The following is a 15471-nucleotide window of genomic DNA, read 5'->3' on the forward strand; positions in this document are numbered from 1 at the left end:
TTATGCCATTTGTCCTCCTATAATCACAACCTTTTTGTGTTCTTTTAACAAATTATTTAAAACATTTTTAATATCAAGTTAAACTTCTTAAGTAAGAGATTTTCCATTTAAGTTGACAGGTAGGAACCTTAGGAATTCACTTGTTAGGAAGAAGAAATAGAGATTGGACTAGGTAGAACTAATGATGCCCTATTTAAAAGTCTGAGGGAGAGTGACAGTGGTTTCTATGGATGTTTAATTCCTTTTCAAAAGTTTAGACTCCTGCACTAACTTTAAAGCAGTTGAAGGTAAGTAAAAATATGGTTTGTTAATTATCTTCTCTCCCATTGAAGATTTCTTTTAATGTGATTTGGGAGGCTGGGAACTTGGAGACAGCATAATATCAAAACATAAGTGCTTAGTTTGAATAAAACATATAGACTGGCCAGTGATCGTGCTAAGTAATCTGAATTAGGTAAAGTGAATATTGATTTTTAAGATTAAACACCATTAAATTTTAGAAGTCCATAACAGTAAAAAAAAATTTTTACAGTGTTTATATTGATTTAGTAGTTTTTTGAAGTAGGCATATCTAGTATTTGGATCCATTTTAAATTGCATCAGTTGATTCAAATGAGTACATGATGAGACTATGTACGAAAATGATATAAAAGATACAGAAATGGCTAAGCCCTGTTTCTTGTCCTTAGAGGGATGCACACATGCCTTCAAAAAGTGTTAGATTATAATTGGCCATTGTACTTCTCATGTTTGTACATGTCCCCATTTATATTTGCCTTAATTTCAAAGCCTTTGTCCCATTGTAATAACTGTTGGTGCAAGTAAGTAGGGTTTTGTTAGGTCTCCATAGCATTTCATGGTAACTTTGACTTATAAATGAGATTCAGTTGGTTTTGGAACATTTGTTCCAAAGTTAATGATAACCTTAATGCTTTTATGATAGTTCAAAATTACATGAATGATTGCTGTCTCAGGAACGGTTTTGTAAACTCCTCTAAAAGCTACAGCTATTAAGGCAATATTAGTTTTGTCAAAGTTTTCAATTTCCTATACTTCTTGTCTTCATTATTATAAAATCTGAGTTAGAACTTTAAATAAGAACCAAGATTTTTTTCTTATTGTGTAGTAATTTGGAAATAGGTAACTCAGACCTTTGTTAATCCAGTTTCTCTTGTTCCTTTTGCTTTCCAGTTTACTTTTCCCAAGCCTAGCATGTCATACAAACTATTTTGGTTATAGTCTTAGCTATAGAAATTAGTCTGTGCTATTTCAAAAGAGTTTTTTAGCTTTATCAGTTACCCAGAAGTATCTGATTCAACAGCCTCAGCTGTGAAAGAAGCTACTCCTAAGCAACCAGAATAGACATCAAGCTGTCTACCTACTAAAGCATCATCCTTTCTATTTATGTATGTATTTTAGGCCAGTACTAACCTTGGTGATTTGGTCTGTTGTCCTCTGATGCTGACAAAGAGCAAATTAGAATAAAAATTTACTAGCAGAATATAAAGGACAGTAATTTATGCTACAGGGAAAAGTAGAGAAAATAAAAAGATTATCAAGACAATATAAAAATTCTAAGCCCAGGAGTGTCTGGGTGGCTCAGTTGGTTGAGCGTTTCACTCTTGGTTTCTCCTCAGGTCATGATCTCAAGATGGAGAGCTTCAGCCTTGCATCTAACTCTGTGCTCAGCAGGGATTGTGCTTGTCCCTCTCCCTCCCCCGTGCCTCTTCCCCGTGCTCCAGTGTGTGGGCGCTTGTGATCTCTCAAATAAATAAAATATTCTTTAAAAATTTTAGAGCCCAGTAAATTGGGACCATTTAATTTTGATGCAAGCACCTGTATTTATCATAAGAATCCTTCAAGCCTTTTTAGGAAAAAAGGTTTTAATATAGCTCTGGACTTGAGTTTCTTGTGGTTCATACTTGCTAAAATTTGGATTCTATATGAATTAAGAATAAAGAGCATCATACCTATTTCTTAGATTTTTAAACTGTATTTCTATAAAATAGATTATCAAAGAATGGTGCAACTGAATCACAATATCCTGATTTGCCACCTACTTTAGTGAGTTAAGGTTTAAGCCCTTGGTTATTATAAGTATTTTTTTGAAATATGTTTGCAATTTCCGTGTTACTCTTAAAAACCATAGTTGGTACTTTACATAGTTGCTTAATGTCTCTGATATAATTTAACTAAAGTTTGTAGTAAAGAACAGCAAAAAAAAAAAAAAAAAAAGGCTTGAAATCTTACTCCATCTACTGAAGGTATAGAAGCTAGAAATACCTGGAGGCCTGTAGGACTTGTCTGGCTTCAGGTGCTAATATGAGAGCAACTTGAAATTTTTTTATGTTTTCATGCTGTCATTTGTGATTTAGGGCCTTGATATGGATGGGTGACTTTAAATTTAGGTTGATGCTTTAAAATCATTCCTGAAATGTATGGGCATATAACTTATGCCTTAAGTTAAAACTATATTGTATAATTTCACATGGGATAGGTATGTTTCCAGCAGCAGCGGTGGGGAATGGTTTTCCAGGCACAGATTGTGAACTCAGTATATATGAAATGATGCAAAATGGAAAAAGAAGAAAGCAAATAGTAGCAGGTGGTAAGGCAGGCAAAGGACGTCAAGGAACAGAGCCATAAGAAAGGTCCCAGGTTGTCATTGGAGTAGCACAGTAGTACCAATAAGTCAAATGACAGGTGGAGGCCTAAATGTTCTAGTAGCCTGTTGAATCAGTAGTACTAATCTAATAATAACTGGCTGGGGAAAAAAAGAGTGCCATATAACAATTTAAAACAATGTTTTGTGGCACTTGTAATGGAACTATTTTGATTCATAAATGTCCTTGTCTTAGCTTTAGCATTTTTATTTTCAACAGACTGTAGCCTTATTAGAATAAAAAAATCGTAGCTGTATAGCCATCATTTTAACTGGGGAAGGAAGAACAAGAAACCCAAAAGAAGCTACCACTATGTTCAACTCAAAGTTAGGCAGTCTCCTAATAGCATTATTCCATCTCTTGAGTAATTTGGCCAGGAAAAGTATAATGTCTTTAGGAATATTTTTGTCAGTGTAAACTGCTACACTGAGTCCTAACTTCTGGCTATCCGAAAAGTAGCTACTCGAGTAATACCGTATGCCCCTTTGTCTAAAATTTAAGTTCTCTTGGCCTAGTTTTTCAGTCATCTTAAAACAGTTGTTCAGATACTCAGATTGAATTAGGCAGTATATTAGGTTATCAGATGTCAGATATTTTTTGTTTGTATTATAAACCCAAAAAGAGTACTATCTCAAATTAGTGATTCTCAGCTGGGTGTAGTTTTACATCCCTATCCCCGGGATATTGAGCGTTGTCTGGAGACACTGGGTTGTTACAGCTGAGGGTGGGGGTGGGTATGCTACTGGCATCTAGTGTGTAGAGGTCAGAGATACTACAAAGCATCCTGTAATGCCTAGCAAAACTCCCCACAACAAAGAATATCCAGCCCGAAATGTCAGTAGTGTTGCTGTTGATAAAACCTGCCTCCTTAAAAACTTTGAATAAGACTCTCTGCTTCTTCAAGGGCTGACGTTTGCCTGTTGTAATCCCAAACTTTGGATGTTATTCCAGGTTTAATCCTAAAATTTAAAGCTAATACTACAAACATATGGAAGGACCTGATGATTGAAAGCAGAATAAAAGATTTTTTTATAAATATCTACATACTTTAAACACTTAGTTAAAACACTATACGTTACTGAAAGTTAGAGAAATAAAAAAATAACGAGCTCTCTGGATAACATTTTACTTTGTTTGATAATAATGTTCTGTTGTGTTAAACTACAGAAAGGTGATAGTGTACAAAAATGTTAAAAGTTACGTTTTTCAATAATTAGATTTAAAATGAACTGTTTTTTAAGTTTTGTGGGGGTTTTTTTGGTATTTGTTGTTTGTTTTTTTGTTTTTAACTAGCCTCCATGCCCAACGTGGGGCTTGAACTCACAGCCCTGAGATTGAGTGGCATGCTCTAGAGACGAAGCCAGCCAAGTGCCCCAAGTTGTTTTTTTGTGTTTTGGTTTTGTTTTGTTTTGGGGTTTTTTTTCTTATTTTTATGTGGGAGCTTTTAGTAAATACGACTTTGTCATTACATTGGCAAGATTTACCCCAAATTTTTGAGATTTATTCATAAATACTTTGAATATTTAAATTGAGGAAGTGGTATGCTTTTTATGGGTATTTCTTCTTGATTTTTTTCACCCTTGTTATTTTGCTGAAATAAAGTCGTAGTATATATATTTTTTTCTACTTGCCTCATCTTCTGTTGTAATAGCACAAGCAGGCTTGTGCTGTGAAGTAAAGCAGCAGCATTTTGCCTCAGCATGTTTAGACAAAATTTTCTCCACCATGAAACTAAATGGCTGCCTGGCAATCAGCCTTGAAGGTTACTGATTGTGCATTTTTCTTCTTTTTTCCTTTGTAATTAAATTACATAAATACAAATAATGCTAATCTAAGAATTTTAATTATACTTTAAAGTGGTTATATTAATGATTGCAATTAAGTTTTCCAAATTCATATGTACCATGACCTTTAGTTTTTAGTCATTTGGATATCTTGCAATAAGTAGATAATTTTCTTTTTTCTTTAATGGTCTTGATTTTAGGAAGTTAGGACATTAAGTTTGAGATGTCCTTTTAAAGTCTAGAGCTCGTTGAACTCAGAACACCAGGTTTATAGAGAAAGTTTAATAATATACCATCTTGGGACAGGATTCCTACTACAGTTGAGCTATGAAGGATCTTTTTGAAAATTCATTGTTTCAGAACAGGAGCTCTAATTATGTTATTAACAATTGATAATGTTGCCAAAGTAATTGTAGGTTATGTGAATTTCTTGCTGAGTTTTGCTTCATAGAAAAGCTAATACTTTTATTTTTTATATTGAATGAACTTTTTAGATTGGGAATCTTTCTTTGGCTCTAATACGTGTATGTGACTGTATATTGTAATTTTGTAAGAGTTTGTGTAAGGGAGTACAAATATATATTACCACCTATGAAAGTGAAAACTCCTAACACCAGTGGAGAAAACAGTTTTATTTATATCTTATTAAATCTCATTAAACTACTGATTGACATCATTTAGTTGTTGGTTACTGTTGGGTTTGATTGTTTCTGATCCTCACTTAAGATGATGTGGCTAAACATACACAGTAAGTGTGTAATACAACTTTTTTTTTAAGGGTGAAGTTGAACAAATCGCTATGATGAAACCAAAAGGCCAGACTGAACATGATGAGGGTATGCTTGAATACTTAGAAGATATCATTGGTTGCGGACGGCTAAATGAACCTATTAAAATCTTGTGTCGGCGAGTTGAAATATTAAATGAACACAGAGGAGAGAAGGTGAGTCTTCTGTAGACTTTTCTTGCAAATCAGACTGTTTATTGAACAGATTTGTTGAGTCAAATACTGAAGTTAGAATTATTGAAGAAATCTACTGTTTTAGATTGCTCATTTAAATGCCAATAAGAAATCTAAAATTCAGTGTTTTATTAATATAGTTGATGTTTTTGTCCAATGTGGGTATATTTGAAACTGAAGCTATACATATAAAGCATACTTGACTAATCTGTACACATTAAATTTTTATAGTTAAACAGAGTTAAGCTGGTGGAAAAGGAAAAGGATGCCTTAGAAGGAGAGAAAAACATTGCCATTGAATTTCTTACCTTGGAAAATGAAATATTTAGAAAAAAGAACCATGTCTGTCAGTATTACATGTAAGTACATTAATTTATCAGTTCTTATTTCTAACATTAAGCTCTGTCTTTCCTATAGTAGAGAAAAAGATAATATAGAAAAAAAATTCTAAGAACTTTTATGTAATTCATTAAATTAGGGTCTTTTGCCATATTATTAAAGTTGATTATTTTTATTTCATTTTAATTCTAATATTATTATATATTAGTTTCAGGTATACACTGTAGTGATTCAACAATTTTACATTTAGTACTCATAAGTATACTTTTAATCCCCTTAGCCTCTTTGGCTCATCCTGTCACCTACCTTCCCTCTGGGTAACCATCAGTTTGTTCTCTATAGTTAAGAATCTCTTTTCTTGGTTTTTCTTTCGTTCTTTGTTCCTTTTGTTTTATTTTTTGAATTCCACATACTCGTGAAATCAGATGGTGTTTGTCTTTCTCTGACTTATTTCACTTAATATTATACTCTAGATCCATCCATGTTACAAATGTTAAGATTCCATTCTTTTCTTATGGTTGTGTGTTTATATACCACTTTTTTTTTTTTTTTAAGAGGTTGAGAGAGTATGTGCAGGGGGGCAGAGGGAGAGGGAGAAGCAGACTTCCCCTTTCTTCCCCTCCACCGCAGGGAGCCCAGCACAGTCTCAATCCCAGGACCCTAGGATTATGACCTGAGAGCCCAAGGCAGACGTTTAACCAACTGCACCACCCAGGCATCCCGTACCACATCTTCTTTATCCGTTCATCTTTTGATGGACATTTGGGCTACTTTCATAGTCTGGCTATTGTAAATGCTGCAGTAAACATAGGGGTGCCTATTTCTTTTCAAATTAGTGTTTTCATATACTTTGGATAAATTCTAGTAGTGGAATAACTGAATCATATAGTAATTCTATTTTTCACTTTCTTTCCCCATATTTGGGAAGTTCTCAGCATTATTTCTTCAGATAAAATTTCTGCCATTTCTTTCTTCTCCTGAGATCCCTATAATGCGAATGTTATTACGCTTGATGGTGTTGCTGAGTTCCCACTCTGCATTTTTATTTTTTTCTCCTTTTCAACTTGATTGCTTTCCATTACCCTGTCCTCCAGGTCACTGATCCATTCTTCTGTTTTCTTCTGTTCTATTTATTCCTCCTAGTGTATTTTTAATATGAGTTGTTGAGTTCATCTCTGGTTGGTGCTTTTCTATGTTTTTTGTTTCTTTGTTGAGTGTCTTAATGAGGTCCTCCACTCATAAGTCCAGTTAGGATCTTTATGACCATACTTTATCAGGCATATTGCTTATCTCTATTTTGTTAGGTCTCTTCCGATTTTTGTCCTGTTCTTTCATTTGGGACATATTTCTGTGTTTTCTCATTTTGTCCAACTCTGGTTTTCTGTGTGTTAGAAAGTCAGTCTCCTGCTCTTGAAAGTAGTGGCTTCATGAAGAGGTGCTATAGTGTCCTGCATTGCAGCGTTTCCTGTTCACCAGAACTTGCCACTGCAGGGTTATCTGTTATGTGTGTGTTGCATGTGCCCCACTGATGTGGCTAAGCTGCATTTGCCTTCAGTGTTGTCTGCAATAGTCTCTCTGCCTTTTGGGCAAGTTTGTTCCCTCTGTTGTTAGTGAGCTAGTCTGGGGCCACTTTGAGCTTGAGTTTAATCAGACTAGGCATTTGCCAGAGATACAATAGCACCGAACTACAGGACACTTTCCCTGTTGTCCCTTGAGAAGCTTCCATTGGTAAGCAGGGTCTGCAGCCAGACCAGATGTCTACTCCCAGCCCACTGCTGGGGTTTAGTCAGTCTTCCCCTCTCCCCAGGGCAGGTGTCACTTTGGAGCAGTCCTGGTTCCTGTCTGTGCTGCTTGCACATTGCCAGGCTTATGGCAACACTTTGGGTGGGCTCTGGCCAAGGGCATTTTATTAGAGGGGGCAGGATTTCAGAATTGGGGAAGGGTGCAAGCTCTTAGCGAGATAAGTGGAGAGTATTGGCATTGCACTTGTTCATGCAGCTATCCCTGTATCTAGGCTGAGAGATAGAGAAAGGAAATGGCTCCTACTAGCTCCTTTGTTTCTGGAAGAGTCTTCTAAAGGTGTCTGCCCTTCCAGTCCAGCACTTGCTCTGAGATTAGTAAATAAATTTCTTTCACATAAACCCCAGTTTTCAAACTGCTGCTTCTATGCTCTATCTCCATCTGGCTTATTTGCTGTCTCTTAAAGGGTCAGGTTTCTGTATCTTTTCACCCTCTTCTCTCTGCCTGCTGATATTTGAAGTTAAGATGTGACACCCCACTGATTATCAATCAGAACTGTCATAATTAGGCCCCCCTAGTTTTCAAAGCCAAATGTTACAGGGATTCCTCTTCCCCGTGCCTGGGATTTTTGATGTGTCTGTTTCCCTCCCTTTTTTTATGCTCCTGGCACCCCTCCCTCCCAATAACAGTGCCCTGGGTCTCTGTAGTCTCAAGCCTGTCTCTGCCTTTCCTACCATTTTCAGTGTGGCTGGCCTCTTTACATGTAGCTCTGGAGAGTGTTCTGCCAGTCTTCATCATTTTCTGGGTTTAAACTGATGTGGGTGTTACCTGTTGTATCCTTGGGATGAGGTGAACTTAGGACCTTCCTACTGTCCTACCTTTCCCTGAAGTCCTCGAAGTTGACTTTTAAGAATCCTACTTTTAGTTGGGAGATAGCAAAGCAGTGTTTGTTAACATACTTAATAATTCCACATATGTATTCTCTATAATTCATGTAATAGCCAGCCTAATTATGTCTATATGTCTATTTTGTCCTTAATTCTAGCTTTGACCCTCAGGTCTATGCTCCAGTGCTCCCTGTCTCTCCCCCTCCCCTAGCCCTAAGTAATGGTAAATTGACTGCAGCTAAGAATACTTTAGACCCAGGGTGCTTGGGTGGCTCAGTCAGATAAGCGTCTGCCTTCAGCTCATGTCCTGATCCCAGGGTCCTGGGATGCAGGCCCACGTTAGGCTCCCTGCTCAGTAGGGAGTCTGCCCCTCCCCCCTGCTCAATTTTTCTCTCTCTCTCTCTCTCCTTCAAATAAAATCTTTAAAAAAAAAAAGAATATTTTAAAAACTGGTTTTACCAGAAGTAGTTACACAATTTTAGAAATGGCATTTTAGGTCCTCTGATTTTTTTTTTCTTTCTAGTTACGATCTGCAAAAACGAATTGCTGAAATGGAAACTCAAAAGGAAAAAATTCATGAAGATACCAGAGAAATTAATGAGAAGAGCAGTATACTGTCAAATGAAATGAAAGCTAAGAATAAAGCTGTAAAAGATGTAGAGAAGTAATAATCTTTTGGAAAGTGTTAAAAGTATTTGGGTTGAGTTCTTGTTTTTAAGTGTGTGTTCATACATAATCTTACTGCCAGCACGTAAGTGTAATGCTTTTGCCAGCATATAAAATGGTTTCCTTTTCCAAACAGAAAATAAACTTAATTGCCCTGCATCCAGTTGATTATTACAAATTGAATGTCCAACACTGGTATTAAAATAGCAGAGGATGCTGCCCCCTAGTGGCAGAACACAACTCAAACCATCACAGCAAAAATAAGCATTTAATCTGACAGGTTAGTTGTCTGAAGAATAAACAGTCCACTAATGCAGTTGAGGTAGAATTAGGTTACTCTAGATAGATTTTTTTTTTTTTTAAGTTTTATCATGATCTTTCTCTGTCGGTATTTGTATCTCTTACCCATGTGATTTTTTTTTTCCCCTTTAAAATGAACTTCACCTAAGTTTATGGTTAACTTTTTCTATACCTTGACATTATAGTCACTGGAAAATGTATTTCCTAACTAGCTTAGAAGGGCAAAGCAGCTCTCATAATCACATCTTTTTTTTTTTTTTTAATTTATTTATTTGTTAGAGAGCGAGCGAGCACAAGCAGAGAGTGGTAGGCAGAGGCAGACAGAGAAGCAGGCTCCCCGCCGAGCAAGGAGCCCGATGTGGGACTCGATCCCAGGACGCTGGGATCATGACCTGAGCCAAAGGCAGCCGCTTAACCAACTGAGCCACCCAGGCGTCCCATCATAATCACATTTTAATGGCTCCCTCAAATTTAGTGGGAGGTGCAGTTTGAAAATGGATTGCTATAGGATCTTCCACCACATGAGAGTCTGGACATGTTTACAGTAGCAGTGTCCCAGCAGGGCATATAACATGGCTTTAAATGAATATCCAAAATAGTGACATAATTCTCTTTCCTTGCTAGGAAACTGAATAAAATAACAAAATTTATTGAGGAAAACAAAGAAAAATTTACACAGCTGGATTTGGAAGATGTTCAAGTTCAGGAAAAATTAAAACATGCTTCAAGTAAAGCCAAGAAACTGGAGAAACAACTTCAGAAAGACAAAGAAAAGGTAGGTTTTCAAAGAATCTGAATATCAGATCTAATTTTCAATATTTTTCATAGATGTACCAGTCCTTATTTTTAAGAAAATGAGTTGGGATTCTGAATAATAACTGTTTCAGGATTTTGTTTTCTCTAAAAGTAAATCATAGCATTCATTGGCTTTGAGTTTTAGAGTTTATTTTTCTGTGGCATACACTATTAGGGAAATAGTTACCAAAATAGCAATTCTGTTTGATCACAAAATAGTTTTCTTTTTCTTAGGGTAACGGTTTAAAGAGATGTTTTTGTTATATATTTTGGACTTCTAAAAATATTAACCTGCCTCCAACAAAAATCAAGCTGAGAATATCAGAGTAGGAGTTCCCTCTTGAAAAGAAGAGAAGGGAAAGCTCAAAATCTACAAAGAGCTGAGTAGCTGTTCCAAGATTTTAAAAACAATGAAGTTTGAAGCAGTTTCCTAGGAGTCCCTAATAATCAGTTGGGAGTCTTTCATTGTATTTTTCCAAATACATTTGTTTACAAAATATTTTATGCTCAGCATGAGAATAACGCTTGTGTGAATCAGTGTTTGAGGGTCATCATTTTGGGAAATACTGAACTGCTACTGGGTAATCAGGATAAAAACATGGATTTGAGAGTAACCCTTAAATTACAACTAAGCCAGTTGTAACTTAGAGAAGTATTAGCTTTTAGTCATCATATGTCAGTAAATGGTTATTACCAAAAGGTATTAATGGAATGAGGTATTAGTCCTACATGGTAACTTTGGAACGGTATCGTGAAAGATTTTAAGATTTCAGGGAGGCCAGGGGTATAAAAGTAATCTGTGGTAAACTGCAATATTCTGTGAGGGACAGTCTGGGAATTCCATATAGTCTGAGTGTATTAATTGGTGAAAAAAGGTAGTTACAGCCTGAAAATGGAACAGAAGGAAGAAAGACCTGATGGCCAGCTAGGGAGGATTTTCTTCCTCAACAAATGAGGAGTTCATAGAATTAGCTTTTCTATTAAACTGAGAGCACAGAAATGCAATAAATGGTTAAAGTATTTGCTAAAGCTAGTTAATTCAAATCTGATTTACAGAGGAAACCACAAAGACTTAGAGGACCCTGAGGAATAGTTTTAAATAAGTCAAATATTGATGATATTAGTCTAAAGGCATATGCTCCATTAAGTTTATTTTACCATCTTAGGTTGAAGAATTTAAAAGTATACCTGCCAAGAGTGAGAAGATCATAACTGAAACAACAGCTCGAAACAGTGCTCTAGAGAAGGAAAAAGAGAAAGAAGAAGACAAATTAAAAGAAGTTATGGATAGCCTTAAACAGGAAACGCAGGGGCTTCAGAAGGAAAAAGAGGTAAAATTCTTTATCAGTTGGTATTTATTTTGGTGACTTCCTTTTTTTTTTTTTTAACTTAATGTTTTTGCATAATAAAAACTGAACTGCTGGAATAATTTTGGACTTCTAATATCTAATATTTCTAAAAACAGCCTAGACTCTTTTCCCTTTTTGTTTTCTACCTTCCCATTTTTAAAAAAGTTAACTAAATGAGAATTTATGGTGATGTCAAGAAATGTGTGATGTCAGATACTTTGTTATATATGTCATTCTTTTAAGTTTGTTAATTTCGTCAGATAGTCTTTTTCTTTTAAGTTACCAAGAAAACAATTTAATTGGTTAATACCTATAAAAACATGGAAACATACTAACCACAGGTTGATACTTACCTTTTTTTTTTTTCCTGTAACACTTGCATAATAGTTTAAAACCATGGCTCTTGAGTCAGTTCTTGGTTGAAATCCTACTTCATTCATTTATTATCTCTGATCTTGCATGGGTTATGTCTCCAAGTGCTCTTCTCAGAATGGAAGAAAATATTAACCATCTTGTGAATCTTCGTGAAAATAAAATGTACATGTTCTCACATAAAGTACCTAGAAATAATAAACGTTAGCTATTTTGCACCTTATTAATGAGAGTGAGGTAGTCATATTTATATGTCTTATCTGCCCAACAAGAGTATAAAGCACAGAGTTTAGCTATCTTTGTTTATATTCACAGCCTTTGACAAAACTGAGTAGAAATTAGTAATTGAGTTGAATTGACTTATGTTATATAAGCAAATTCATATATATGTAAGGCTTACATACTTATGTTATAGACTTCTGTACAAACTTTGTATATCTCTGTAAAGTTTTCTTGGGTTTTGTGTTTTTTTTTTAATTAAAGACTTAGTAGATTCTGTTTTGGAATAGAGGCGTGTTCTAATGCTGTACTACAAACTTTTACAAGTAGGATGCCCAAGTGTTAAAATGGCAATAGATAATGCAGTAGCTTTTATGATACAATACTTTATGGATGCAGATTTTCACATTTGCTCATCTAATGCATATTGAGTATTTCTCTGTGTCTTGGCATCCTGGGTTAATAAAGCCAGGACATACATCCAAGTTTCTTCATTCCTCAACATAATATAGTAGCTGAAAACAGAGGTTCTACCATTTAAGACTGATTGTATGACTTGGAGCAAAGTATTTAAACTGACCTCATTTCCTCAAAATGAGCATTGATAGTACCTCATGAAATCATTATGTTAAAAAATTCATACATAACATTCAGGATAGGCCTAGAACATCATGAGCAGTGTGTGTATATGTTAGTGTTCATGATTTTCACCATCAAACATTTAAACTGGTGATCTGATGACTTTGCACATAACTCCTGGTCCTGGACCTATTCCCTTATGTGTGAAAGGGAAGGATTGAGCTTTTGTAAGGGCCTTTCATTTGCCATTATTCTAATATATAGATCCCTTTCTACACAGTCAATTACAGTAGCCCATAATTTCTGCTCACTTGTCAAATAATAACTATAATTGAGGATTACCTGGCCTACCCTCTAAAATTTACAAAGATTCTCAATATAAATATATTTGAGGAAACTTTCTGCTCAATAGTCCTTATACCTTACCATTTCAGATAAAGTAGTGTAGAAAGACCATGGATCTAGAGTTTAGACTTGGGTTTTTCTTTGGAACACTCTTTTTTTGTTGTTTTAATCTCCAAAATAAGCATATTTACATCTAGTCCATTAAGTTCTTGTGAAATTAGTTGGGAAGAGGCTTTATGTATAGTGAACATTGGCCACTAGGCAAAAACTACTAGTCTAATTCCAATTGTAAAAATTATTTTTTTGTATTATGTTTATAGAATCTCTAAAGGCGAAGTCAACATGTATGGTTTCCATTTCAGCTTAGCTTTGAAAATGTATTTCAGATTTAATGGAGTCCATCATATTTTAACAGAGTCGAGAGAAAGAACTTATGGGTTTCAGCAAATTGGTAAATGAAGCACGTTCAAAGATGGATGTTGCCCAATCAGAACTTGATATCTATCTCAGTCGTCATAATACTGCAGTGTCTCAATTAAGTAAGGCCAAGGAAGCTCTAATTACTGCTTCTGAGACTCTCAAAGAGAGGAAAGCTGCAATCAGAGAAATAGAAGCAAGACTCCCTCAGTCTGAACTGGAATTAAAGGAGGTAAATCTTCGCTTCTGTATTTCATCTGAAATATTATTTATCAACCCTTGTTATCAATTCATACATTATATATATTTTTTCTGATTTAAACATCTGAAGTGACTGATACATTTAGATTTACTTTTTTCATTTAGTATAATCTTCCCCAAAAGAATGAAGTTAGTTGTGAATTGAGTCTATCAAGGAACTATATTCTCCCCAGAAGTGTCAAACAGTAGATAACACTGCCACTGCCACCATTATTTCCCACAGAAATAAAAGGAAGTTTGTGTTTCTCTAAATCTAAATGTAAACAACTTATGCAGGGGTAAATGAAAAACCTAAATAGATGGTTTCTATATTCGTTCTTACATATATCTTAGTATATTTTTTCTGATTTTGAACTTAAGGATATAGTTTTGTTGTTGTTGGGACTGCATACTGTTTTAAACAAATTAAGATATCTAACTTAGCTCTTTATTAGGTTCCCCTCCTTATCCTTGAGTGAATTAGGTCTCTAAGGAATTTCACAGCTTTAATTTGGAGACCCTCATTGGGTAAGATGGCAATAGAAAATGCTATTTGAAGTTAAATTATACTGAAAACCTTTTTTTTTATTTTATTTTATTTATTTATTTGACAGAGATCACAAGTAGGCAGAGAGGCAGACAGCGGGCGGTTGGGGGGGGGGGGCAGGCTCCCCGCCGAGCAGAGAGCCCGACGCGGGGCTTGATCCCAGGACCCTGGGATCATGACCTGAGCCGAAGGCAGAGGCTTAACCCACTGAGCCACCCGGGCGCCCCTGAAAACCTTTTTATTTTAGTAAATATACACCATTTGGTCATCAGGGAATTTCATGGCCAGTTAGAATTTAAATGTAAAATTATATCCAGTGACCACTTCTGTCTTGTTGGTGATTCATTTTATTTGAGGATAAATTATATTTGTAACTTGAGCTTTTACTTGATACCATGACTAATAATAGAGGTAATATTTTAAAGCCAGGAGGTAGGGAGAATGTCAGGAAAAAAGGGCTGCTCTAACTTAAGAGATTGAGAAACAGAGTTTGGGGTTTTTGTATCCATGTGTAGGGTTCCTCTTGTTGGCAGCCTGACATTTTTGTATAGTAGTAGTACTATTCATTTACCATGTTCCCTTTCAAAACTGCATTTTGGGGGCAGTTGGGTGGGCTCAGTCAGTTGGGCATCCAACTCTTGGTTTCAGCTCAGTTGTGATCTCATGGATCGTGGCATAGAACCCCAAGTGGGAGGGGGAGATCCACACTCAGCAGGCAGTCTGCTTGAAGATTCCCTCTGTCCTACCCCCCCTACCCCACCATTCATGGGAACATGTTCTCCCTCTCTAAAATAATCTTTTTTTAAAGAGCTATGGTTTTGGGGCGCCTGGGTGGCTCAGTGGGTTAAAGCCTCTGCCTTCGGCTCAGGTCATGATCTCAGGGTCCTGGGATCGAGCCCCACATCGGGCTCTCTGCTCAGCAGGGAACCTGCTTCCTCCTCTCTCTCTGCCTGCCTCTCTGCCTACTTGTGACCTCTGTCAAATAAATAAATAAATAAATCTTTAAAAAAAAAAAAAGAGCTATGGTTTAAAAAAAAATGTATAATAAATATCTGTCATTATTTAGAATGCAAAGCACAGTATAACCATAGTCCTGACCACTAACCTGTATTCTGGGTCCTGTACCAAGGTCCATTTTTAATTAGTGTGCACATTAAGAATTAAGATACACTGGGGCACCTGGGTGGCTCAGTCAGTTAAGTGTCTGCCTTCAGCTCAGGTCATGATCCTGGAATTCCAGGACTGAGTCCCACATTGGGCTGTCTGCT

At 36.0% G+C, this 15471-nt stretch overlaps 1 protein-coding gene across 1 annotated transcript in view; it reads left to right on the forward strand.

Annotated features, from left to right (window-relative positions):
* SMC4 (structural maintenance of chromosomes 4) overlaps positions 1 to 15471 on the forward strand; it is a 41149-nt gene that overhangs the window by 6736 nt on the left and 18942 nt on the right. The window contains exons 6-11 of the mRNA XM_080807852.1: positions 5226 to 5390; positions 5640 to 5767; positions 8898 to 9038; positions 9965 to 10115; positions 11302 to 11466; positions 13415 to 13648. Of these exons, the coding sequence (XP_080663978.1) occupies positions 5226 to 5390; positions 5640 to 5767; positions 8898 to 9038; positions 9965 to 10115; positions 11302 to 11466; positions 13415 to 13648 (984 nt within the window). The remainder of the gene's footprint in view (positions 1 to 5225; positions 5391 to 5639; positions 5768 to 8897; positions 9039 to 9964; positions 10116 to 11301; positions 11467 to 13414; positions 13649 to 15471) is intronic.

Source organism: Martes martes, assembly GCF_963455335.1.
Source record: "Martes martes genome assembly, chromosome: 1".
Lineage (NCBI taxonomy): Eukaryota > Metazoa > Chordata > Mammalia > Carnivora > Mustelidae > Martes > Martes martes.